We start from the raw sequence: 26,717 nt of genomic DNA, 5'->3' as shown, positions 1-26,717 counted from the left end.
ATGGAAGCACTGTATTCTACTTTGTCTTTCCCTTGAAAATCCATCCTGGTCTGCATCTAACTCAGCTGGGGTTCCACACTGATTGTCTTGTTAGTTGCAATTTTTTTTTTGGTAACTGTCTATGCCCTTAGTTTTTCCCAATATCTGTGCAGATGGTCATGACGGTACTGAGTAATTATAAGTTGTTCACTGCAGCTTTCTCTGTTATTAAAAAAGGTCAGTCCCAAATGCATCTCTTTGCTGGGTGAGTTGCATTATTTCTCTGTAATGGAGGGTATTATAACTGTAAACCTTCTTGTGCCCCACCCAATATACAACCTTCTTGGACTTAAGAGATGAGAAATGAAAATGCTAATGAACCAAGAATATAGTACATATGTGGTATTGTTAACCCTTGTGAAATTCCTGTGGACAAAGATCATCCCTTTGGAAATGGAAGTAAGATATAGGACACGGCAATGCTAAGTCCATTTTAAGGGGTCTGTTAAAATCAGTGAAAGATCTCAGAATGAAAATTATTCTCCATCATACAACTTCGGTATATTTATATGTTCTTTTATCTTGAACATACATAATTTTGTAAAAGGAAAGATTTTAACATCTTGTCTGATTTCTTTCTTTCAGATTTGACTTTAAGAAATGTAAGCTGCTCTTTGAGAGCTTTTCCAACCAAACCAAGTCCATTAACTTGGTTTCCCATTCCATGATGGCTTTTGACACCCGCTATGCTGGGCAGAAGGCCAGTCCCGGCATGACAAACGTCTTCAGCTGTATATTTCAGCCTTCTAAGAACAGCAGCACAACCCAAGGATCCATTCAGATTGAGCTGCATCTCAGGTAGTACACGCAGACCTTGGCTCTGCCTTTATTGAGATACTTCCTTTTGTGGCCAACGCCATGTTGGCTTTAGAGCATCAAAGGACCAAGGAATCACTGAAAAGATAAATATGTAATGGCACATCAGTGCAGTGCAACGTGTGTTGACTTAGTATTCCTGCAACCTTGCAGCTTCATTTATTGGCCAAAAGGTGTCTCTGTTGTATTGAAAAATAAAGTAGTTTAGAGTTAAGCCAGATTCTTGTAATCAACCTGCCTGTAAGCTGTAGACTGTTTTAATATGTAAAGCAGCTTGGGGAAGGAAGAAACTATGCTTGTTTAAGGAAAAAGAAAGACTTGTCTATAGAAATAACAGAAGGGAAGGTGGTTTTGACTTGCATTACCGATTTATCTAGGCAAGTCCTGCTGACTCTTCATTAAAAAGAGCATTAGCCTCTTTGAACTACATTATGTTTTTTGGTATTATGGGAGGTGGTTTTGTCTGTGGACAGTGTGAATGTTCTGGAATACAAATCTGGGCTCAAAACCTCCATTTACCACTTTCTAGCTAAGTGTCCCTAGGACGAGTTTTTACTCTTCTTGAGCTATATTTTCTCTTCTATAAATGAGAAAAGAACAACTGCACCTGCCGGGCATACTGCTTGGCCCAGATGGTAGAAGCCATCATTATTCCTAAGGTAGCTTGTGTTATTTTATGATCTACTACGGTAAGATTTTATGAACAAGTGAGCGTTGGCCTGAAAACTGACAAATTGGGTCTGAGCTAAAGAAATCTCTTCACACAAACCCAGAAGGAGACTTCGGAAGCAATATCAGCTTCACTCTGTGAGCGCATGATGTCCTTAGCCGTGTTGTAAACAGGCCAGTGAGGGAAAGGCGGGAGGAAGTGGAAGTTTCTTGGTTAGGCATAAAAAAGAAAAAAAAATCATCCTGATTATTCTTGTATTTGTATGTTTAAAGATGCCTGACATTTCAGTGTGCTGCTCCATGAATTCCTCGGGGTTGAGATGTTTCTTTAAGGAAAGGCCATGGTCTCCCCATAGGCCTTAGGAAGTCTAACAAAGTAGACATTTAAACTTGTGTGAACTTTGTAAGAGCCCAGTACTAGGAGTGCCAGTTGGTTCTTATTGAGCCCTATCATGAGCCAGGCACTTTACCTATCTTTAATTTAATTCTCACAAGTCTGCAAAGTGGGTGACTTCTTCCCCATTCGACAGATGCAGAAATAGAAGCTTGGAGGGGGTTAAGTAACTCTTCTGAGGTCACACGGCTAGTAAGTGAAGTAGTCAGAACTCAAACCTGGGCTTCTGATTTCATTATTTAAAAAAATAGGTTTTTATTAATTTTAGAGAGAAGGAAGGGCAGAGGGAGAGAGAGAGAGAAACATTGATCGTCTGCCTCCTGCACGCCCCCTACTGGGGATCAAGCCCACAACCTGGGCATGCGCCCTGACCAGGAATCGAACTGGGACCTTTTGGTGCACTGGCTGATGCTCAACCACCTGAGCCACACGGGCTAGGGTTGAGCCTCTGATTTCAAAGCCCATGTCTTTTCTAATTGTCTTGAGGCCCACCCCATTTCTGGCGATTGGGCTGATGGTAGTCAGATGATAGAGTGGCTGTGCTTTGCAAGGCCTTTGAAGATGATGTTTGTGTGAACAGGAAGCTTGCATACATTTGATTCATCTCAGAAACAATTTCTTTTTGGGTTTTCTCTGTTGTTATTGATCTGGCTTCCTAAACTGTCATCTAGTTTTTCAGCATGTCATATTTTTGATATATGAACAGCCTTGAAATATTGTTCTATTTATATACTCAAGGTATATACTTTCTTGGAGTCAAATAATAAAGTCTTACCATGGCTCTTGCTAACAGAAGTACCATTGTTCGCGAGGGGTTAACATGTTCTCCTGATTGGAACTTTTGAACGCTTTCTGTGTCTCAAGAAGAATTGCTCTTTTGTTGGGATTTTGTGTGTCAAATATAAATCACTTCACAGTGTTTAAAGGCTTGAAATATTTTCCAGAAAAGGGATCAGACACACTTTGACTTTCCAGTTAGTGCATAGCTCTGGCAATGTGTGTTCAAAATGGGGTGGAAAATTTACTGAGGGCAACATTTTTTTCCATTACAAAAGGGTGAAGTGTTTCCGTGAAAAATGCTGTGTCTGTATGAAGGAGACATACATCATTGTGCCCTTTTTCTAGAGGCAGTGAGCCAGGTTTAGGAGAAATAAGAGACTAGGGAAGCCAGCCTTTCAGATATCTCTGAATCCGTTTTTACCGAATAGGAGCCCTCTGAGGGCAGAGAACAAGGTACATGTCCTAGCTAGAGCGACAGAGTCACTTTGGGCTCATAGAACAAAGTTCAACCCAGAAAACCCTGCAGAGGTGCCCCTAGCCCATTCTTCTGCTGCCCGTCTGCCTACTGTGTACTCAGAGTGCCAGGCCCGGCCTGAGAGTCCTCCTTGACTTTTCACCTCAAATACAGAATTTGGGGTAATGGACTACAAAATAAACGTTCTCTTCCCCCCACCCCCAATTCCACTTCTAGGGTGCTTGGGGTTATACCCACAGTAAATGTCATCTTATTTGTCCTCCTTCTCAGGCCGAACGGTCTGGCTCTCAGGTCAGTTCCAGCCGAGGAACCATCTAGCGCTAGTGTGTGCATTGTGTTTGTAAAGAAGTGGTTCTAGACATGGAGCAAAGAGCGCACCATGGATCTCCGTGAAATAGCCTAGGGGAGGGACTGATGCTGATCAGACATCTGTCTGTGCCTGGGGCTCGACCGCTTACAGTGTGAAGAGCTCCCATTTGTAACTGAGAAAGCAGGCTCAGAGAAGGTAGGCGGCTTACCCAAGATGACACAGCTTGTTAAGTGACAGGACAGGATTTAAGCCTGTGCCTTTTCTTTTTTTTGTTCCATGATTTCTCAACCTCAACGCTATTGACATTTTTAGGTCAGGTAATTTCTTATTGTGGGCTCTGTTCCATGCATCATGGGATGTTTAGCAGCATCCCTGGCCCCTACTCACCAGATGCCAGTAGTATCCCCTCCAGTTGTGTCAACCACAAATACCTCCAGGTGTTGTCAGATGTCTTCTGGGGGGACAAAGTCACCCTTGTTGAGAACCACTGGACACTAGATTGCTTTTTTATAGCATGTTACTTCTTCTTTTTTAAAAATTTAGACAGAGACATGGATGTGAGAGAGATACATCATTCGGCTGCCTCCTGCATGCACCCTACTAGGGATTGAGCCCGCAACCCGGACATGTGCCCTGACCAGGAATTGAACTGGGACCTCTCAGTCCGTGGGAGGTCACTCAATCCACTGAGCCACACTGGTCAGGCATAGCATGTTACTTGCTTAAAAAGTCGATTAAGTTTTGAAAACATATTGCATGTTTTGTTATACCAGTGATCAGAGTTTATTAATACAGCTGTCAGTGTAGAAACTGCTGGAATACTATATGCTAAAACTGAGTAATACATTTGTGGGTTAATGAAATATCATCTTTCTTTTTTCCTATTTTATATTTTTGGTCTTCTTTCTTGTAGATCTACGAAGGATTCCTCCTGTTTTACAGTGGTTCTCAATAATCTCCGTGTGTTTCTCATATTTGACTGGCTGCTGTTAGTCCATGATTTTCTCCACACCCCCAGTGACATTAAGAAACAAACTAGTGTTACCCCTTCTCGCCACCGTAACTCTAGCAGTGAATCTGCTGCAGCTCCCAAAACTGTGAAGAGTGGAGTGGTTACCAGGCGGGCTTCCCTTCCTGTGTCCACTGAAAGGCACTTGGAGGTCAAGGTGAATGTAACAGGTGAGTTTTCATAGGTGTAAGTTACTGATCTTAGTTTGAATGTTAGGTTCAATATGTGTCTTGCAGGATAATTTTCTATTGCCTTTTAATTTTGACATGAGCACTTACATACTTGAATCTTTCATAGACCAACAAGCACTTCCTGACCTCTGTGTTTCGGTGTGAACTACCTGGCCCGCAGTGAAGGCTGCAGGGTCTCTCGTCCCTCTCCTCTGTCCGCCTCGTGCACATTCCCAGCTTGAGTACTACCTGGGCAGTGGTCCTTCCCCCACAGTGTTAAATCTGGCTTCAATTTTCTATTTGATCTTTAAGGCCCCAACAGATGTGCCTTACTGAGTTGGACCAAATTTGGTATGTGAAAATCTCATTTTAGAAGGTAAATAAGAGAGGATTGATTTTTCTTGGCAAAAAATATTTTCCTTTACGAACAGATTTATCATGTTTTTTTGTTGTTGTTGTTAACTAGTGAACTACGCTAGTATATCTGTATGTATTTGTGTATTTATTGTTATTTGTTATATTCCCTGTGAACAACTCAGTGGGTTGGAAGCAGCTAGCATTTTAAATGGACTTAGGTTTTTTTTTTTAATTTGTTTTTCTTAAATTGATATTAGAGAGAGAGAGGAAGAGAGAGAGAGAAACAGACGAGAGAGAACATTGATTGACCGCCTCCTGCATGCCCCCCACTGGGGATCAGGCCCACAACCTGGTTATGTGCCCTGACTGGGAGTCGAACTGGTGATCTTTTTTTAAATTTTTTTTGGTACGTGCTCCTAGTACCAAACTGGGACTCTCTGGTCCACAGGCCGATGCTCCAACTGCTGAGCCAAACCAGCCAGGGCACCAGTGATCTCTTGATGCATGTGGGTCAGCACTCAACCACTGAACCACACTGGCCTGGCTTAAATGGATTTAGTTTTGAAAGATCAAACTATACATGTCTTTTGATGAAAACACACAATATATAAAGCTAAGTAAATTAGCCGCATACAAATGAGGAGGAAATTGCAGGTACTAATTTAAAAACTCTCTACATTGGACTGATATTCATTCTTTGAAACAACTTCAACAGCTACGTAGATGATGTAGTGTTTAATACTGCCTGAGCAGCATCTGTATCTGAATCTACTTCCTGGGATTTTAAAGCAGGTCATCGGTTGGAGGAGGGATGGTTCTCTGAGTTTCTGAATATCTGTTAGCCCTTCCAGAAGACCTAGATTAAAACTATATTTTAAAGAGAGAAACGGCCCTCCAGCCTTTTCTGTCTGTGCGGGGCTCTGTTGGCTCAGCTGTGCCTGGCCAGACACAGAGGATTTGTTCAGGATGACGGTGAAGGAGAATGTCAACAACCTGGAGGACAAGTCTTACTGGTTAACGTCCCCCCTGGTGGACATATGCTGCCGAGTTTTCGTCAGCCATTGCTTTCCAGCTTCCCACCTTGGGCTTGGTTAACGATGCTGTCCTTTCCAGGTACCGAGTTTGTGGTCGTGGAAGATGTGTCCTGCTTCGATACCAACGCCATTATTCTCAAAGGCACCACGGTACTCACCTATAAGCCCCGATTTGTCGATCGCCCCTTTTCAGGAAGTTTGTTTGGAATCGAGGTAAGACCTCAAATCTACCAGCTTATTCTAATGTGTGAATTGAGTCCTCCAGTGTCAGGCTGTATATGTGTGCAGGGACTTTACCTCTTTCTTGTACACCCTCCCTTCCTCAACAACGTCAAGGAGACTCTCTCAGTGTCCGTGACCCTGTCAGGCTCTAGTCCTTGGCAAATGTGTGAAGGTGGGGATGTGGCCCCGATTTCCCCTGCATCCCCTGTCCCACAGTGATGGCTTGTCTCCGAGAAGACTGAGGGCTTTGTGGTCATGGACATGGCCATCAAAGGTATAAGGATTTTATGTATCATCCTTTCAGGAATTTCTGACCTGTGAAAGGCAATTCTGTAGAGTCATGCATGACCTGGAGGGGCGACTCGTGCTGCTTGAATCCCCTGAAGGAGGCCATGTGCTCTGGTGGCCTCTGGCCTGGAGTCATCCTGTGCAATGCTAGAGCAGAACTGCTTTGCCTCTTTGGAAGCCAGGGGCTGTGGAGAGAGAAGGGGAAATGAGGCAGATTATTATCTCCATCGAATGTTCTTCATTCCCGATCGCAACTAACATTCCTCTTGCTACAGTACAATATTTGGTCAGGGTTACTCACCATTTCCTTTCCTTTTACGACTGAACTTTTTGTGCCCTGTTCTTTCCAGTGACATTGTTCAGAAGTTGAATGAGCAGGACTTATTTTCACTGTCAACCGCATATGGTCCCCCCCACTTTTTTTTCCTGGTCAGATATAGCTGATTAAAACCTGTAGAGATTTTACTTCTTGACCACTTGTTTCTCTCATGTCAAGAAACCTCGGTTTGAGGAAGGATTTACATGCTGGTGTGATGTGAGCTGATCATGAAATTGCAATTCATCTGCTCTCCCAGACACCACAATACCAGCTTTGAATGGAGACTCTTGCTGATTGATTAATGAGCTGTTAGGTACAGTTGGGTTTTGTGTAGCAGAAGCCCCTGAAGAAAAAAGGAAAATGAGCCTCTCCTGCTCCAGAGTCTCAGAAAAACGCCATGGCAAAATGTATGCGCTTCCTGGAAACCCTTCCAGTCTCGTTCTTGAGGCAGCACGGTGGAACCTGAATTGTAAGACCTCCGTGTGCATCATGGCGGGCAAACCTTGAGAGCAAGCAAAATGAGGCAATTTTAAATATAGCAAAGGACCTTGGTGTCAAACATGTTTTTTAGTAGCACTAGAAAAAGTCAAAAAAAAAAAAAAAAAAGACTGGGAAAGGAGCAGGGGAGACCAAAATGAATGCTTTCTCCTTCCGGACTCTTCTTGAGCATGCACAGTGATTCGGTCTTAGAATACGAGTCCTCCCTCCCTCCTCTTCTGTCTCCCCATAAGTAAAATATATTTATTTTAAAACTTTTAAATAGAACATTTCAAACATGTACAAAGGAAACAGGAAAATATAATGAACCCTATGTAGCAATTACCCAGGTTCAGTAATTAGTTATTTTCAACTATGGAACTAACAACTATAGTATATAAAATTGGGGGAAGGCAGGGAAAAAAAACACCTATCTTTCCATAAATAATCTCTGTTGACATTTTGATATGTTTCTTTCCTTAAAGTCAAGGTGTAATAATTATTTATGGGGCTGCTTTTTCATATAACCTGTCTTGTGACTATCTTCTTATATTTCATATGGTCCTTGTAACTGTCACTTTCAAATGGCTGCAAAATATTCCATTGAGTAGATATACATATTGTGTGATAAAACCTTGGTTACTCTTAATTGTTTTTATTAACTATTAAATAATGGTTCAGTGAGTTTTTCTTTTTAATTGTTTTTTCTTTATTTATTTTAGAGAGAGAGGAAGGGAGAGGGGGGAGAGATGGAAACATCAGTGAGAGAGAACATCAATTGGCCGCCTCCTGCATGCCCCCACTGGGGATCGGGCCCACAACCTGGGCATGTGCCCTGACCGGGAATCGAACCGGCAACCTGTTGGTGCAGGGGTCGACGCTCAACCATTGAGCCTCACCCGCCGGGCGGTTCAGTGAATTTTTCTGTATTTTGCATTATTTCCTTAGGCTAGCTCCTAGAAAGAAGTAGGGTTGTTGGATCAAAGGGAGTGAGAGTTTTAAGCCGCTGAACTGCCCATCACACGCAGCACTGTACGTGCTCTTGGCAGTGAGGGAAGTACCAGCCTCACTCTTCACAGCGTTTCAGCAGTTGTGCTCAGTGTTGAGATACTATAGGGCTAGTTGCTTCTGAGATAGTCTCTTTTTCTGCTGATGGTTGGATTCTTTCTAAATCAGACATTAATTCTTACCGCATCGCTTTTCCTTCTTTAGGTGTTTTCCTGCCGACTAGGGAATGAGCATGATACAGCTCTTTCGATTGTTGATCCAGTACAAATTCAAGTGGAGCTGGTGGGGAATTCTTCTTATCAGAATAGTTCAGGATTGATGGATGCGTTCAACAGCGCCGATTTCCCACCAATCCTGGAGGTAACGAAAGTCTGTGTGACACATGGACGCATGCTCACCTGAGCTTGGACTCCCTGTGCGCTCTGCTGGGCCCGACAGCACTGAGGTCCTTTAGCAAATACAAAATAATAATGACATCATCTCTGTCCTAAGATCTTACTGTCTTGTGGAGGGTAAAAGACCTTTTAATTGGTATAATCTTGAAGGTCTTTAAAGGTTTATAGAAAGCAGAACTCATCGCAGGTAGGACTGTTAATTGTGGGTGAAACTCCAGGTCAGGTGAGTGTGGATGGAGGGGTAGGATAGACAGAGGAGGAGAACATTTCACGTCAGGAAGGCTTGAAGGCGGGGTGGAAATGGCCCAGCACACCTGAGACAGAGCAAGGTCTCGCTAGAACAAGGAGGGAGGGAGGGAACTGAGGAGGAGGTGTGGTGAAGCAAGGGAGGGTGAGGCCTGGTGAGGAAGGCTTAGGAATTGGGCGTTTTATTTCTTTGGTAGAAGAGGAATGATTAATCACTCCATTTGAACCAAAGGAGCCTGAAAGAGAGAGAAAAGCAATTCTGATGTCCAGCCTTTAAAAAAATTAAAAACAAGTAAATAAATAAAGCACCATACCCAGACAGTTGAACAGTCACCCCATTTTTAAAATGGGCTGGTGTTAGTGTGTGTACGGCTTTCACCAGTGGCATATGTTACCAGTCTCCGAGGAAGACCGGTGTTAGGAAGTATCTGTGTGGAACTTGGATCATTTGAGTAAAGGAGATACTTATGCTATTTAGTCATTTTGTTTCAGATTTAAAAAAAATAGATCAGCCCTGGCCGGTTTGGCTCAGCGGTTAGAGCGTCGGCCTGCGGTCCACAGAGACCCGGGTTCGGTTCCCGCTAAGGGCACGTACCTCGGTTGCAGTTTGTCCTCGGCCCTGGGAGGCAGCTACTTGATGTGTCCCTTTCACATTGATGTACCTCTCCCCCCCCCCCCCACTCTATCTGAACAAAAACAGAAAAAATGTCCTCAGTAAGGATAAAAAATAAATTAAAAATATATATATATATAGATCAAAACAAAATGGATTAACAGAACATTGCTAATAGGAGATCTTACCTCCCCGGCAGCCATTCTTTGATCCTCTGCTTTAATGGTGAATATACGCGTATGAAAGTCATCCTACTGAAACGTTAATTCTAGTACGGTTCCTAACTTAGTGTTTTTTATTTGGTGTAGTTTTATGAACATTTGACCTCATAGCTAAGGCACCTTACCTCATGGCCATTGGCCATTGGCGCTTAATGTCGCGATCTTTTCTGTATCCAAAGTGAGAAAGCTAGTGTAGTGCCTGTTGGACTTCTGAAACCTGAATTAGGAATGGTACCTGTAAGAGTTACAGATGCAAAGCCAAATGCAACTTTAAAAACGGCCACCTTTTACATGTTGATAGATTCAGTTACAAGCCCTGGATATCAGACTCTCCTATAATGATGTTCAGCTGTTTCTTGCCATTGCAAAGTCCATCCCTGAGCAAGCTAACACTGCGGTGCCCGGCTCAGTGGCCGCGGAGGCCAGTTCCCTTAGCAGCTGCCTTCCCGGTGCGTCTCGAGTTGGAGAGGAAATCAGAGAAGGGACAAGACATACCTTGGATCCTGTCTTAGGTAGGTGTTTAACTATAAAACCCACTTAGTCTTCCTTATAACTTCCTTCTTTTTAACTTTTAAGGTTTTCTTTTGCACAATCTAATTGTTTAGAGTGTAATTGTATGCCATTCAGTATAATTGTGAGCCTAAATATGCTTCTCTAGTTTTTTGAATTTGAACACCCCAAACCAACTGCTCTAGCCTATGCTGTATTTCGTTTTCCAGATAATGCTAAGGTTCGGTTTTAAACTTTTGAGTTTTCCTCTAAAGTTATGTAGATAATAATACTAAGTTTTGGTTTTAAGCTTTTAAAAACACAATCAGTATATGGAAAAAGACTCCTAAAATTTTCAGGATACACTTGATAAAAATCTTCAGTTAGGAGCCTGTTTTTGCTCTGATAAATGAAATGTTTTAGACACCAGTTTCTGAAACTTTTTCTCTTTTCTTAAAATAGTCTGGATTAATTGACAAAGTTATCAATAAAAAGCATATACCCCTTTTTCCAGAGTTACAGCTGGCTAGACTGCAGGAGCTGGGATTCAGCATGGACGATTGTCGCAAGGCTCTCTTGGTGTGTCAAGGTAATTTGAATGCGTTTCCATATCTCTTCTTTATCTTGATAATATGTTTCTTTCTATTTCCTCCCCTGGTCCCACAGAGTGACTTGAGGGGGCTGGAGTGTATCTTGGAGACCCTCCATGGTCTTCTGTGGGCCAGTATTTGATGATGGATCAGAATATGGGCTCTGGAACTGACTGCCTGGCTCAGATCCTTACTCGGTCACTTACTGGCTACTTATTAGTGACGTGGGCAAGTTACTTAATCTCTCTGTACTAGGGAGTCTTTATCTGTAAAATGAGATAAGAGGACTTGCTTTGGAAGTTTGCTATATGTAAATAAGTCGGTACATGTAAAGCACTTAAGAAAAGTGCCTGGCACACAGCAAGTGCTCTGTAGATGTTAGCCCTTGTCACCTGCTGGTGTTGATGGTGGTGATGCTGACAGTCGTGGCCATTTAGTAAGCTCCTATGTGCCTGACCATGTTTTCTTGTTGAATCCTCAAAGCCCTTGGAGGTAGGCATTATTATCTCCACTTGCGATGAGGAAACTGGCTAAGTAAACTTGTCTAAGGTCATCTATTAATGAGAGGCTGAGATGGGTTTAAAGGCAGGTCTGCCTGTGTTCTTTCTATGGCTTCACACTACCTTCCTTCCTCCATCCGTGTCCCTTCTCTGAAAAAAGAGAGAGACAACAAAGCTGTATTTTATCCCATTTTTTATTCTTGTGTGTACGCTCTCTCTTTCCATTTCTCTATATATGCATACATTCATACACATTTATTTGTAGTATTTTTTGATTGATAGATTGTATTGCAAATACAGTTTTATAGCCTTTTTTACAATACAGTTTTATCAAATAATTATAACTTTGATATACTTAGTATCAACAGCATCTTCTTATGTCATTGAAATTATTTGTAAATATTGATTTTTTTACCTTGACCGAACGGTGTACTATTAATTTACTAACTATTTTCAGTTGCTTTTCATTCTTTCGATATTATTCATTATCCGTAATAAAGATTCTTTGGTATGAACTTTTGTCTACATCTTTTAAGTATCTCCTTGATAGAGAGACTTAATATTGTAAATACCAGATCAAAGGGTGTATACGTTTTTGTTTATGTTTTTTGGCTCTTTGCTTGAATTGACAGATCTAGAAAGACTGTACCAGGTTAAACTCTACTGATTATATGTGAGAATGCTAGTCTCACCACATAGTTGTTTGCATAAATCACCATCTTTTCCTTTCTGAAAAAATGAAGGCATACTTAGTTATCTTGTTTTCCTTGGTATGGTTTTTCTCGCATTGCTTTTTGGTTTAATTCATTGTATACTCCTTAATGTTTGCATTTCCTATTTTTTAACTCTTTAACAATTCAAACATATTTTAAAAAATTTCTCAGTCTTTTGGATTTTTATTTTTTATTTCTCTAGTAACCAAGGTTTAGTTCCATTAATAATAAAGGTGATAATAGCAACTAATGTTTATAGAGCCTTTGTATGCCCTTAACCACTTCCCACTGTTTGGTGCGCTGGTCTTCCCTTCTCTCCCCCTCCCCCCCTTCTGTCCCCTTCCTTTCCCCTCCCTCCTTCCTTCCTTTTTTAGCTATAGCAATCTGCTTGTGTTCAGGGAGCTGTTATTTAACAGTTGTATATTACACACATGCAATTCTCATTGCCGTCTGTTCTCAAGGAATTTGTGATTGATTGAGAAGACAAAGTCTGTGCAAAGTAAGACCTTTGAGAACAGTTACAACGCTGCAAATCAGAATATGAAAAACTGCACAGTGAAGATACATCACTTAAGGACCAAGTGGTACCCACTTGGGTTCTTTTTCTGTTCCCTCCTCTCCATCAACAGATGTCATAGTAGAGGAAAGATGGCTTTTTGGAGGCGTTTTGAGCCAGAACATAAAAGGTGTAGTAAATTGAGCGGAAGATGTGCAACAAAGAGGGCCTTGTTATTTGCTTAAAAGCAGAATGCCTATTATTATTATGCAGTTTTTCTTTGTTATGGCTAAGAATACATCTGGATCAAGGTTCTCTTGGGTTGTCCAGTAGGTCCCTATACACTTTCTCTTTTTCCTCAGTGAGTTGCTTGAGTAGCTGTGGGAACTGGTTGAACTGATCACCTTTTAATTTCTTTGAAGGCCAATTGAAAAAGGCAGCGAGTTGGTTGTTTAAGAATGCTGAACCGCTGAAGTCTCTTTCCCTGGCCTCTAACAGCCGAGAGAGCCAGGGGACAGTGACAGACCAGTTGATCTCGGGCGTGGAGATTAAAGCCGAGAGTGTGTGCATCTGTTTCATCGATGACTGCATGGACCGCGACGTGCCTCTTGCCGAGCTCACCTTTTCCCGTGAGTCTTCCCCGGTTTCCAGACTCATCTCGAAGGTTCCGTGATTGCTGAATCATTTGGAGCCTTTTTGTGTGATTCATGTGCTCCTCTACTTAGCAGTATGGATGAATATTTAGATAATGGTTTTACATATGTTCTTCATTATTTGTATTTTAAAGAAATGTGTACTTATTTGCCATATGTGGCCTTCAGCCTGTAGCTGGGGAATAATTGAAACTGTCATTGGCAAAATTTCTGTTATATTAACAGCTCTAGCTAAATAATTCCTGATCTCTCCATCTTGTTTATCCTTTTATTGTAGTGATTATTGTAGTGATTGTAGCGTTAGTAAAGAAACTTAAAATATAAGCTCAGAAAAGAATGCTTCTGCTCTATGGATCCTTGAAAATAAAAAACAGTCTTACTGGCACGCTTGCCTCAGTGTCCCCTCCTCAGGGCAGGGAGAGGTGAAGCGTCATCTGAAGGGGGACTCGGGCAGACGTGCTTTGCCCAGGTCTCGGCTGTCAGCCATGCCGCCGGGGCTGCCGAGGAGAGAGGGAGCATCTCTCTGCTGGGTTTACTTTTAATTTTCCGTTGTCTCGATCTTGCTAGCCTCTGGTCCCTTCAGAGAGAATTGTTCTGGGGATTTAATTCGACCTTTCCCACATTGCAGAGGTTGTCCTCTTCCTGGGCTTCTGGGCACCACGAGGCCCGTGTGATTAAAATTGGCACCTGGGACTGCGACTCTTTCTGTGCGTCTCTTTTCTGCAGAGCACCTTCATTTCTTATTTTCCTATGGTAATCATAACAATGGGAGCCAATATTCATGAGGACGTGACTACTCTTATCACTATACTTCTTTTAAGACTCTCAGGTAGAAATATGTTTTTTATGTTCCCAAGGGCTTTAGATTCACCCGGGTGCTGTGGCTGGGACTGGGGGAGACAAAGGAGGCGTTTGCTTCAGTCACAACATTTAAAGGGGTGCCCCAAACTCAGCAATTAAGAGAAATACTAGTTTAATGCGATATTGAAAGAGTCAGAAATCTTGCAAAGACATCCGCGGTGAGCCAAGTATCACATGTCTGTGCTTTCTTGTGAGATCAGCAGCGTTAGCTGCAACTAACATCTTTTTATTGTGCTTTGTCTGCAAAAGAAGATTTTGGTCGTTCCAGCCCCAGCTCTGCTGAGATTTGCTTTCATTGCAGGTCTGAATTTTCTTCAGCATGTAAGAACTAGCCCTGAAGGCTACGCCCACTTCACCCTTTCTGGAGATTATTATAACCGGGCTCTGTCAGGTCAGTTTAAGCATATATTATTGTGGGATTTTAAAAATAACACAAACATTTGCCTGGGCCCATTTCTACATACATTTTACATGAGGGGGAGGGGTGGACCAGGCAGGGAAAGATGAAAAACAGTGACTGCATACGCACAAACGGTAGAGATTTTTCCTTTTTCTAATTCAACTGAATTATTTAAAAAGACATTTTGATAGTTAATTCTTTTGATCCTGAAGTTTGGCTTATTCTAGTGCATGAAATTGCTCAATAGTGAAGGATCATTTGGCTGGACCTGATAGTAGCTAAATTTCAAGGGGGATTTATGGCCACAATCATTTTAAATTTTAAGCCTCCTCACTCCCTACTGGATTTGTTTGTTTTATTAGAAGAGTCCTGAGTCAGTGATCATGTATAATCTGCCATATCTACTCCCTAAAGTAAAACACAGTTAATCAGAGCAGGCCCTTCTTCCTGAGACAGAAAACCTGCATATACTGCAAGGCACCTTCAGGTTTCTTTCCTTCCACTGGAAAGACCAAGGGGAGGGCCTGTACAGATGGACATTCAGGAGCCATCAGGGCTGACCAGGTTGGTCTGTGAAGTTCTTGAGCACCTGAGAGCTGTTAGTAGCTGTGGACGAAGTAAACAAGTAGTGCTGTGCAGTCCAAGCTGAGATGAGGGGTGTTCCCTTTGATGTCAGAGGAAAATTAGCCCTCGGTGTGCTGTGCTGCTGCTGATTGTTCTAGAGCACATGTCATTCCACTCGCCGCTTAGCATTCTCCCTTTAGGTTCTGGATCCACTCAGAGGTAACAACAGTCTTATTTCCTAATTGTTCAAAATGGTTCGCTTTAGAATAATGGCCCAAGTCTTGCTACTTGAAAGAAACTCTTATAGGGCATAGGGTAGATAGTTTCCTGAGAATTCGTTATTTTCTCAGAGCAAATATTGCTTACTTTTAAAGCTGTATGACTACCAGTCACTAAGTGCTAATGTACCTGCTTTATGCTTCATAGCGGATTGGACTTACATAGTGGATCAGCCCATCTGTGGCTGATTCGGTATATTTAGAACACTTAAAAATGAACTGTTCTTGAAAAGTATCACAGTGAGATACCATTTTTCTCACCCAACAGACTGGCAAAAATTTAATATGACACTACTCGATACTGGTGTTGGTCTGAGCCACAGAACTCTTATTTCCCACTATTAGAATTTTAATTTGGTACAGGTGCTTTGGAAAATCATATGACATGACCTAGTCAAGTTGAGTGGAAGCATCCTCAACAACCCAGGATTATCCTGCTTCTAGGTCTGTACTCGGAGAACCTCTTGCCTGTGTGTTCTAGGAAATGTGCGCAAATCCGCTTATAGTCATGTTCCTCCTCATAGCAATACAACCGGGATCCACCCCTGTCTCTCAGCACTGGAATGGATAGGTTATGGCACAGTCCTAAATGGATAACATTCAGTGGTGGAAACAAATGTATCACAGCTACTTGGATCAATATGAGTGAATCTCAGATATGTTGTTGAGCGTAATAATAGAAACTTGTGAAAGAATACATGCAATGGAGAGGTGAGGCAGAGTGGGGAGGAGGGGGCCAGTGGGAGAAAAACGAGGGCCACTTGTAATAAAAAAATAAACTAATTAACCAAAAGAGAATACATGCAGTTGAATTCTATTTATGTAAAGATCCCCAGTAAGACAAACGAATCAATATGTTCATAAGAAATGCATACATGTGTGGTAAAACCTGATTAGAATTCAAGCTCATGGTGGTTGGGAGTTGGGTGGGAGAGGGTTGGTGGGAAGGAGGACTGAGATGGGGAGTGGCGCTTGGGCATCAAAGGCACTTGTCATTTACTAGTTCTTAAAGCTGAATAGTGGGTACATGAGTTTTGCAGTAATTTTATTCTTTAAACTATACACATGTTGTTTATATGCCTTTTGTACATATGACATTTTAAGTTAAAAAATTTGAAAAAAACGTAATGAATTTCCAAGTGTACCTATTTATTTAACCACTGGATTCATAATATAAGCAGGAGAATCAAATTTAATAGTTACTTCAGTCACTGATACTACATTTCCATCCTGAGTCTGGGACTCCTTTTTCATCTTGAGAGGATCAAAAACAGGTTCTGCCTGCTCTTTTAAGGGGAGGGGGCACATCTCCTCCCATCCCTGGAAGAACATGGTGGGGCACAGACATGCTTTTCTACTTTTATCTTCTTGATAGCACAGACATCTGTAGGGTGACCTGTAGCTAAAGATGGTGCTTTCATTGTGAAGTCAAATTGGAAATAGAAAGCTATTAAGCTATAGTTTGGTCCTTGCTGAGCATTTGTGAACAGTATTCCCCTATAAACTCTTGATATCTGCTGAACAGATGTCTTATTTCCTGTGTTCTTTTAGGCTGGGAGCCATTTATTGAGCCCTGGCCATGCACTGTATCCTGGCAACAACAGGCAGCTAGTCGTCTCCATCCTCCTCGACTGAAGCTGGAAGCCAAGGCCAAGACCCGTTTGGACATCAATATCACTTCAGTACTAATTGGTGAGTGGAAGTTGTCTTTCGAAGATTGGTACATTTCTGTACGTAAGTCCCTTGTCTGGAGGACTATTAATCCTGGTTTCGCCATACTTGGGCCCATATGAGACATCACTTATGCAGCATGGCTGCTTTCCTGAAAAACCCTAACCCAGCCTCATGATTCTCCTCAGCCCAGTGCTCCAGAATTGGCATCGCAGATTAATGCTATCAGGGATCCAGCAGGAACCTAGACTGCTTGGGAAACACAAAGGTCCACGAGGAACTTCCTCCCCATCATGCTTGGTCACTGGGCTTTAGAAGTGGCTTTAGATTCACTTGTCTCAGGCAGTTCACCGAATAATTCTTAAAAGGTATAATTTTGATCTTGTCTTTATATAGCAGGGAAAGTTGCCTGTACTGTTTCCCATCAAGTGTCATGTCATTTTGTTAAAGGGTTGCCAAGCAAATGGTGTATGTTCTGAAAGTTTCTTTGACAACGTGGAAATGTACATTCTTGGATTCAATGTAGTGAGTCAGAATCACTCTGCTTGTATTTATATCATGTAAGACTTATACATGATTTACCGTACAACTCACGCTCACCGTTGGAACTATTCATTTAATGATCTGATTGTTTGTGATACTGTAATGATCTGAGTGATAGATAACACATACTGTTGCAAATCTGTGAACTTTTCTTTAGTGTGTGTGTTGGATTTAAGCTCTCAGAATATCCACTGGCTTATTCTATGTCCGTAAGATGGAGAGAATGTATAGTGAAATAAGACCGTAAGTGTATTGATCCCCAAATTTTACAGCCATTGTTTTATATGATCAGATTTCATCCATTCATTTGCCTGGATTTTAGTATTACCTATGTAATAGTAAATTAGTCTCATTATCTTCCTATACTATATTATTTTGATTCTACTGTTATTTCTTATATAATCTGTTCATTTGGAGGTTTAGCTAAAGTTTGGGTTGTTTTTGGAAAGCTACAATAAACAAGAGCTTACTTCAAACCAAAGAGTTCACTGGTATTTCTGATGAGCATCTATCTATTTAAAAATAGCTTCCAAAAGACATTCCTGTCAGTAGTAAAACTGTTTATTTAAAATGTTCATTTTTTTTTTTTATTCCTAATACTGTGCTGAAACCCAGAAGCATTGCTGTAACCTCTTAGTGTTTAAATAAATCTCATCTACATAGCCAAACATTGGATCTGAAAACCAGAAACCAATGCTTCTTGTTCCAAGAAGTATAGTACCTTAGTTAGTATAGAAGCTCTCTATCTGGGTGTGGTACATCGTAGTCACTTTGTTAACCTGCTCTCCCCATTGTCCTTCTTCTCTCAGGAGAGTAAAACCAGGCTGGAGGCTTGTCAGCTGGATTTCAGCCTCTTGAACAAGGTGGTTGTCTAGCAGCCCGAAATGGTCTTTTTTGTCTCTAAGCCCTGTCACTTAGCATGCTATTCCACATTGTACACACGCGAAGTCATTCTCTTTTGTAGACTTCTCTGTCCTTACCCCAGTTGTTGTGCCAAAGTCATAGCAAAGTATTTAATGTTCCCTGAATGTGCCATGCACTTTCATGTCTTGAAGTCTTTGCCTGGAATGTCCCTGCACCCCTGATCCTGTTGGTAAACTAATCTCTACTCCTTGAAGGCTCGGAACGAAGGTCTCCGCCACCAAGATTCCCAGGCGCACTCCTCCACTTCTGCCGAAGCAGAAGGAATCTTCCCCGGTGCTGCTTCTGTAGAATTCAGTTTTGTCTTTGGTTTAGCTCCTCTCACATTGTGGTATTGTTTGGGGGTAATTAATAGTTGTTTTGTTACTGTTAATCTCTTCCAGTAGAGTGTGAGGTTCTCCAGGGGACAGCCTGGTTCAGAATCTAGCATCTTGCCCAGCATGTAGTGAGACCTTCAATAAAAGCTTGTTTTGCTGAATTGAAATGACCTGACTTGAACCTTCAATATTTTCTACTTCTGTTCTTAACGCCTTTGGGGAATTTTTTCTAGATCAGTACCTAAGTACCAAAGAGTCGTGGATGGCAGATTACTGTAAACAGGACAAGGAAATAGACTCCACCACATCCGAAGACTGGATGGGCTCTTCAGTGGATCCCCCATGCTTTGGACAAAGTAAGATTTTCCTCTTTACAAATGTCTAGCTAAATACAGAGCCATGGGTCATTGAGAAATCCAAACTCATTTTCTATGGAAAAACCAACAGGAAATTCTGACAATCTTCTATATAGTTCTGTTTTAGTCTTTGTGAGAGGCATTTTTCTGGCGCAGAATACTCAACTTTTAATATGAGCTCCAGTTTTACCTTTGTGGGAGAGAAAGGATCTGCAATCACAGTCCCTAAATTCTGGTAACGTGGCACATGGCCTGGCGCACCCGGACGTGCATCGGGGTCAGCCATTGCTTGGTTTGTGTCACTCGGCCAAACATTCCTGTTGATTGGATTTTTAAAAACATCGTTTCTGTTTTCTAAATCTAGAGATTGGATATATTCTTGAAGAGAGGGAGGGCAGGATATCCCATGCGGAAAAAATTATTGGGGTAGGGCCCTGTATCATTCATAAAGTATAAAAGAATTAAACACTCAGCTGCTGGAAGAAAGAAGTCAGTTTCTTCTCTGTTAATGATGTTTTCTTTCCTTATTTAATGCTTCACCCTGGAGCTCTGGTTTTCTAGAGCTGGGGAGATTATGATGGCCAACTACGTGGTTCTTAGTTGTTCCACAAGCCATTGTCATTCAAATTAAACTCAGCCCCAGCTCTTTCAGTGTGGTTTCTTTGGGAGTCTTGGCTGGACTTCACATAGCTCATGAATACTTAAATATTCCATCTGGTCTGCAAACGTGTCACGGGAAGATGGATTTTCGTAGTGTATGAAGTATTTGAAATGGTTCATCTCTCCTCGGGGTGTATAAATGGACTTTCTATCTGCCTTGTACTTCTGGAAGGAGGGACCAAGAAAAGACAGCTATGCTTGCTCTCTGCATTCCCAGGCTGTTGCTTCTGAGTCTCAAGGTCATTGCTTAGGAGTCGGGGCTCTTCAGATACCTCAGCAGCAATGCTGGCTCCTCCTCTAACCTCCCAATTTGTGTGTCAAGAGACTGTAACATAGAATTCTACCCCGAAGACTCTAATATATTAGTCATGTGTCTTAGGGAGTGTGTGTTTCTGAAAACATTTGTACAGGGCGGATCTTAAATCAAGGTCAGTGCAAACACCAGGAAGGCCTCATCTTCAGAATTCCAACAAAGGGTCTGCTTTTGTCTCTCTTCTCCCCTGTCCTTATAAAAGGAAAGAAAAAGTTCTCATTCTTGGAAGCTAATAAACTGCCTTATCTGTGTTCAATACCTCTGCTAAATTAAAGCCGGATTTTACTTACTTATAGATTTTTATGGTCACTTAGGCTTATAAAGGTGTAATATTTCTTTTTAATTAGACATAACTGAATATACCTAAATTTCCAAACCTCTTTTTTCTGGGTGGCAGTAAATCAAAGGGGATTGTATTCTGTTTTTAGACCCACTAAAATAATTGTTGGGTATTTGTTCTGAAAGTCTGTCGGTTGGAACCTTGTTGAACTGACCACAGACTTTCAGGTCTAACTCATGAATATTTAGTCCTATTTCCCCCAAATGTGTACATTTTATTCAGGGCGACTTCAATGGGAGCCCTTGGAACAGAGATTCTGAATTGAAAATCAGCCTAAGGGAGCTGCTGATTTCTCACTGTTTCTTAAACAGGGGAAAGAAAATAGCCTAATTTTTGATATAAATGTTGGCTTTGTTTACCTGAGATTCTGCAGGCAACCCAGGATGGCCTGGCACCTCATTCAACTGACTAGTTTTATATTCCAAGGACATTGTATGGAAATGTAAAGTATAAATATTCTAAACACGTCTGTGTTTAATTTATAATATACATGATACTTCAAGATGATGCCGTAGTAAAGACGGTTGACACTGAAACATAGACTCTTCCTCTCCCTTGAGCTCTGAGAGCCCTGAGGGATTCACACTCTGCTGCTGCGGCTTCTCCCACTGGAACGGAGCACCTCCCCCTGCAGTCTGTGCTGATTGGTGTTGGTGACTTTTCTGTGACATTTAAGAACATGCGTGCTTTTAATTAAACATCCTCAAAAGGCTTGTCATTCTGTTCAAAAGAATGTTGAATACCTTTCTTTCCCCAATTGAGAAAAGCAGGAGCTTGCTTCCTCGACAGTGCCTCCCTGATGAAAGCCAGCATAAAACTGCCCTGCTTACCTGGTCAAGCACCTTAGCTCCTTCCCAGGCAGCACTGAGGTTCTGAGCCTGTAACTGCATGCTGCTTGCTGTTTTTGTGATGTACTCTGTCTGTGCTTATGCTTTGGAGGTGAGTCTTCTTATTCACTGTGTTTATTCTTCTGCTCTAACTTTGTCTCTCCTGTCTACCAGGCCTCCCCCTTGTCTACCTTAGAACTAGGAGTACAGCCAGTCTGACTAACCTAGAGCACCAGATCTATGCTAGAGGTACAGTATAGCCAAGCGAGGGCTTGCTTTATTTTCCTGTTTTAAGAACTGCCTTGTACATCCATTTTCTGTGAATGGGAGCATACCAAGTTTTGAATACTTTGGTTTAGTAGCAGGAAAGAGATTTCCAACTACTGAACAGAGAGACACCTTCCGTCAGAAGGAAGTGATGTACCGATGTGTATGCTGTGTCTCGCATCTGCCTTAACCCTCAGTGGGAATGGTATCAACTCCGCAGTGTGTGATGCAGAAATACCCAGGGTAGTTAGCTGGTCTCTCACAAGTCAGTAGAAGAAATCCAGCCTCCACCAAGCACTGCTGCCCGTCTGTTCATAGCACACACAGTGCACATTGAACAGGAAACACAAGGGGCTCTGTGGAACACGAACTCTAATGATCAGGACTCGAGCTAAGAGAATATTTCCCTTAGACACGAACCTCAACTTCTTTAGCTATGACTCGAGGTGCCTAGGAGATAGAAAAGCAAATGTCCTTTACTTCTGTCTCTGACCATTTACGGTTCCTGGAGAATTTGACCTGTCAGTAGATGTGATAGGAAACACCACAAACATCCAGGAATTGAACTCCCCAGGATGTGCATGTCTTCATTTGTTTGAAGGAGTGTGTGTAGTTGGAATGATCTGTGTGTGTACTTGGCTAACAGCAGGTCCTGCCTGGGTCATGGTGTCTTCTGTTAAAAAAAGGCCATTTGAGTTTCTTCTTCCAGGAGTTCAGAACAGGGATATTACTCTACAGGCTAGTACTATGGCTTTCTTCTGGAAGGTTTTACTGAGGTGGATGTGTAGAGGATGGTTCACTAAGAAAGTCCATGATCGAATCTTCGTTTATTCATGGATTTATATCATAAGCTTTTCTGTGTCTGTTAATGAATCTTTCAGGCTAAGCATAGTGTTATTCCTATTTAGCTGATGAGGACACAGAGCCTCAGAGAGACTGAGTAGTTGGCCTGCGTTCACATGACTAGCTAGTAGCAGGCCTGGGATGTTAATCTATTTCTGATGATTTACAAAGCGAGTCCTTTCTGACAGGCCGAGCTGCTTATGCAGCATGAAAACCTACACTGTTTATAATGGCCAAATGGCTCTGAAACAGGTCCAAAGGGGTAGACATTTCCTCAGCTGGAGCCATTCAGAGCCGACGCTGGACGGGAGGAGCTTCAGGTTCTCTGAGCCCGTGAAGAAATTAGGTCTGGTGGCTGGAGGCAGATTTCTGAGGCCACCAGGGAACACCGTTCTCTTCGATGGACTTGGGAATTTTGTTTGCTGGTGCTGTGCCAAAGGCAAATCCGTAGCTGATTTGGACCCTGGTGCAGGAGATGTCAGATTCGTCCCCTGGTGCTGGGTTTGGACTTGTGAGCACTCCATGTATTTTTGTTATCGGAGAAGTCGGTTGCCGGTCTCCGCTGGTATGTGTAATCAAAACAAGAGGCTTGGGGACCTCAGCAGTGTGCCTTCCCAGGCTATTTAATTCCAAAGTAATATACTGGTGAATATCTTTATATGGATTCCTAGCACTTTATTCCGTATTACAGTGTGATCAAAGCCATTTGCCACCTGTTCCTTTTAAATCTAATTTGCAAATGGAAACTCGCGTCTGGCTCGCAGTGGGGCATGAAAGCACAGCTGGCGTCTTTTCCTCCGGGGCCTTTATCTCCGCAATAAAGCTGCTCTCGCCCGCTCCCGGGCGGCCGCCTTTCAAGGTGCACGATAAGTACTGTTTACCCCGCAGACAGCTCTTAAAGTTTTTACTCCCCCTCTGCTCTTGTCAGCAGCCTCACAGCTACTCTGTAATTTTCTACTTGATGAACATTATTTTTTTTTAAAGCAAACCTTGGGAACTAAGGCCATTGGGAGGAGAAATGGGTATGTTCTCGGCAAAGAGTATCTTTAGAAGTATTTGGGGGTGTTGCTAAAGACTAACCACGGGATTATGGGGACACGCTGGAGACTACTCATTTATTTCCCATGCCAACATTTCTTAGATGTCCCTGAGCCATTGTTGCCACCAAAGTAGAATTTGCCTTCACCTTGAAATGGCTGGGTCTGCAGTATTGCTAGTCCTAGCTTCGGAAAGCGCTGGAGGATAAAAGGAAATACGGAAAGCGCGTCCCTTTTAAGGGCGGTGAGCCGCACCTGTGCCGTGCCGCGTGCAGAGGGGCGAGGCCGTCTGGGCAGTCTACCTTCTGGTCTTGCTGGCAGGAAACGAGGGCCTGGAAGATGACTGATTTTGCTGTGGTGTCCTCAGTCAGCAATCGCAGTCACCCCGAGATGTCATTTTCTCCATAGCTGCAGACTGTTTGGGTCCCAGTCTTGCTCAGGCGATCTCTGTGCTTTGGGACACATAGTGAGACTGGGCTGTGCCCCTCTTGTTGCCAGTGTGCGTGTGGCGTGGGCACGGCAGCCAGGAGGCAGCAGCGCTCGGTTGCCGCTGCCCCCGTGGTTCCTGCTGCCCCTCCTCCTTTCTTTGTGTGGCCCACAGAGGAGACAGGCCCTTGGTCGGAGGGGCCAGTGCCTGTCCCTCGGCCGCCTCTGCTCCGTGCCAGGCCACCAGCATGGGCAGGGTGCAGGCAGCGGGTCCGAGGCAGCCTGGACAGCTTTCGTCGGCTGTTTCTGGCCACGTGGTCTCCCACTTCTCTGACCTTTTTATAGTGTTTATGGTCAGGTCAACTCTTTCTAGAATTGGTTACTTATAGTGTTGAATTGTTCAGTGTTTCTTTCTAGTTTCCTGACTAGAAGCTATTTGTGGAAAGAAACCGTATTTTATGCTCCTTTCGTAGTCTGTAGCACCTGCCTTTCAGCGGATGGTAGCGGTGTCTGTGGCGAAGGATGAGCTACCAAGTTCATTTAAAAAGCTTTGGGATAGTATGTTTCTGATATTCCACGGAGAAAACACTCCCAGCTGTTAGTGTAAGAGCATAGGAAAGAATGTTTTTATTTCATTATAATGTGAATAATACAACTGAAGTGTAACTTTACATAAAGGGAGGCTCTGTTCAAGTACAAGTGTTTTGGACAAAGTTTAGTCAAGTAGGTGTGATGTATCTTGGTACAGTTTGGGTTACCTATTCAGAATATATGTCTTGGGAGTAGCGAGGGTCCATTTCTCTTTCTCCCTCTCTTGATTCCTGCCAGTTAGGTCCCGATGCCCTGTGCAGGGATGAGGCCCATAAGAATTGTGGGAGAATGGGGAGCCGGGGGCAGTCATACATCACAGCCAGCTGCTGGGGCGGACGAAGTCATCCGTAGCAGGCAGCCAAGTACACGGGGATTCCATTCGTCCTCTCTCCTCCACCTCAGCCCCTTTGCCAAGGGACCATTTTGGGCCCTGTCTCCAGGTGGGGGGTGCTCTCCCACACAGATGAGTGGGTGCTAATAGCCGCCTCTGTTTGTTCGTAGCAGAGGTGAAAACCCCCAAGCGCCGGCAGCCTTTTGTCCCCTTTGCTCTGAGGAATCACACAGGCTGCACTTTGTGGTTCGCCACCCTGACCACGACGCCCACCAGGTAAGAAACCCTCGCTCTGTCACTCAGCCCCGCTGCCACCACAGGCTCCTGGGTACAGCCTGGGCCCCTTCTCGAGGCTCTTGGATCGCACTTGAAGCAACCACTTGCCGTCTTGCTGAGGTTTCTGCTGGAGGTTCTGGTTGTCTGGATGCTAGTCGGAGAAGAAGGTCCTGAGTCTGAAATGTCCAGCTCATGGTCCTAATCCTGGTAGACATTCCATTTCAAGTCCAAGTCCAGCAAATTAAGGATGTGAGTGGGAGGTGTGAAAGAAAAGTCCTTCCATCTTTTCTCCTCCCCCTCCCCCCAAGAATTGTCTTTCAAACCTAAAACACACTTGAGTCCAGATGGAATTGGGTGGAGTGTGGAGAACAAATGAGACTTTACCTAAGCCAAGTGAGAATGTTCTCTAACAGCTCTCTGCCTGTTTAGGCCTTGGCTCGACTTTCCAAATACAAGCTGATCTCTCCAGTTTAGGTAATGAAGAACACGAAACGAGTAACAGAACCTACTGATTGGAAACCACGTTTTTCCTGCCTCCACTAAGTATGATAATGCTCTACAGAAGACAGTTTTGATTTTTTGAAACAGCATAGGCCTCTTAAATTCTAGGTAGTCACTTAAATACTACTTTTAAAAGTCATGACTCAGTTTTCATAGCACCCTAGGTAGCAGACTCTACTGCTGAAGGCAGGTGACTGTGTGGTAGACCTTTTTGGCCTTTTCTCAAGTGTCAAATGAGCTGTGATTGATCACAAAGATACCTTTAGTTACTGACCTTTTAGATCATCCTTGGAGCAGATGACTCGACCTTGTCGCTGTGAGTGGAATTCCGGGAGGGTTTCTGCTCTCAGCACCGACCTCTGTGTAAGGGAGCTGGAGAGAAGGAGGGACAAGCTGGTGTTGTCCAATTTGGTTTCAGGGCTGCACTGTCTCACAGCGGGAGTCCAGGGGGCGAGCCAGAAGGGGACGGGACCTTTCTCGATGATGCTCACAATGTCAGTGAGTGGCGGGAAGTCCTCACCGGTGAAGAGATTCCCTTTGAATTTGAAGCACGTGGAAAGCTAAGACACAGGTAAAACCGAGTTTATTCTTTACCACAAAAAATTTTTTATGTGTATGGTATGACTGACCCTAGTGTTTTACCTTTTCACTTTCCTTTATTAAGGATTTTAATAATTTATTTGTAAAAGGTATTTTGAAAATCAGTGTTTCCTTTTAAAAAATATGACTTTCTTGCCATCTTGGAAATACATTTTCCCCCCTTAATTATCTCTTTACTTGACACATGTGTTTCACATACTTTGGTTAAAGCATGGACAGAGCATAACACTCAAGTTCATTGCCTCCCAGCCTGGTTACATGATGCACTGGTGACATGGTGTTCTTAAAAGGTTATCAAAGCATGTTGGTTTCAGTTTTAAGACATATGTGCCGCCTAGCACTTTCAGCAAGCAGTGTTTTTGGGAGCCAGAGCCATGATGATGAGATCCACTCATTCTTCGGAGGATAAGAACCACTCATCTGGAAGACTGCAGCACTGACTCGCAGTCAGCCAAAGGACGGGAACAAGCCGGAGAGAAGGTGTAGCTGGTTACCAAGAGACCACACAGTA

The 26,717-nt window shown here is 42.9% G+C and overlaps 1 protein-coding gene across 3 annotated transcripts in view; it reads left to right on the top strand.

The window, feature by feature from the left end:
• The window catches only part of VPS13D (vacuolar protein sorting 13 homolog D), a 238,863-nt gene that overhangs the window by 67,667 nt on the left and 144,479 nt on the right, over nucleotides 1-26,717 (top strand). Inside the window, exons 30-42 of one of the 3 annotated variants that reach the window (XM_036256563.1) lie at nucleotides 625-837; nucleotides 4,397-4,662; nucleotides 6,133-6,266; nucleotides 8,572-8,727; nucleotides 10,144-10,354; nucleotides 10,846-10,920; nucleotides 13,053-13,259; nucleotides 14,446-14,535; nucleotides 16,938-17,078; nucleotides 19,072-19,194; nucleotides 21,509-21,583; nucleotides 25,003-25,105; nucleotides 26,025-26,177. In XM_036256563.1, the coding sequence (XP_036112456.1) occupies nucleotides 625-837; nucleotides 4,397-4,662; nucleotides 6,133-6,266; nucleotides 8,572-8,727; nucleotides 10,144-10,354; nucleotides 10,846-10,920; nucleotides 13,053-13,259; nucleotides 14,446-14,535; nucleotides 16,938-17,078; nucleotides 19,072-19,194; nucleotides 21,509-21,583; nucleotides 25,003-25,105; nucleotides 26,025-26,177 (1,947 nt within the window). Of the gene's footprint in view, nucleotides 1-624; nucleotides 838-4,396; nucleotides 4,663-6,132; nucleotides 6,267-8,571; nucleotides 8,728-10,143; nucleotides 10,355-10,845; nucleotides 10,921-13,052; nucleotides 13,260-14,445; nucleotides 14,536-16,937; nucleotides 17,079-19,071; nucleotides 19,195-21,508; nucleotides 21,584-24,999; nucleotides 25,106-26,024; nucleotides 26,178-26,717 lie in introns of all 3 variants that reach the window. The other 2 variants (XM_036256564.1, XM_036256565.1) reach the window with 2 other exon arrangements.

The sequence above is a fragment of the Molossus molossus genome, unplaced genomic scaffold (genome assembly GCF_014108415.1).
Source record: "Molossus molossus isolate mMolMol1 unplaced genomic scaffold, mMolMol1.p scaffold_m16_p_12, whole genome shotgun sequence".
NCBI lineage: Eukaryota > Metazoa > Chordata > Mammalia > Chiroptera > Molossidae > Molossus > Molossus molossus.
This window is presented reverse-complemented; position numbering and strand designations above follow the sequence as displayed.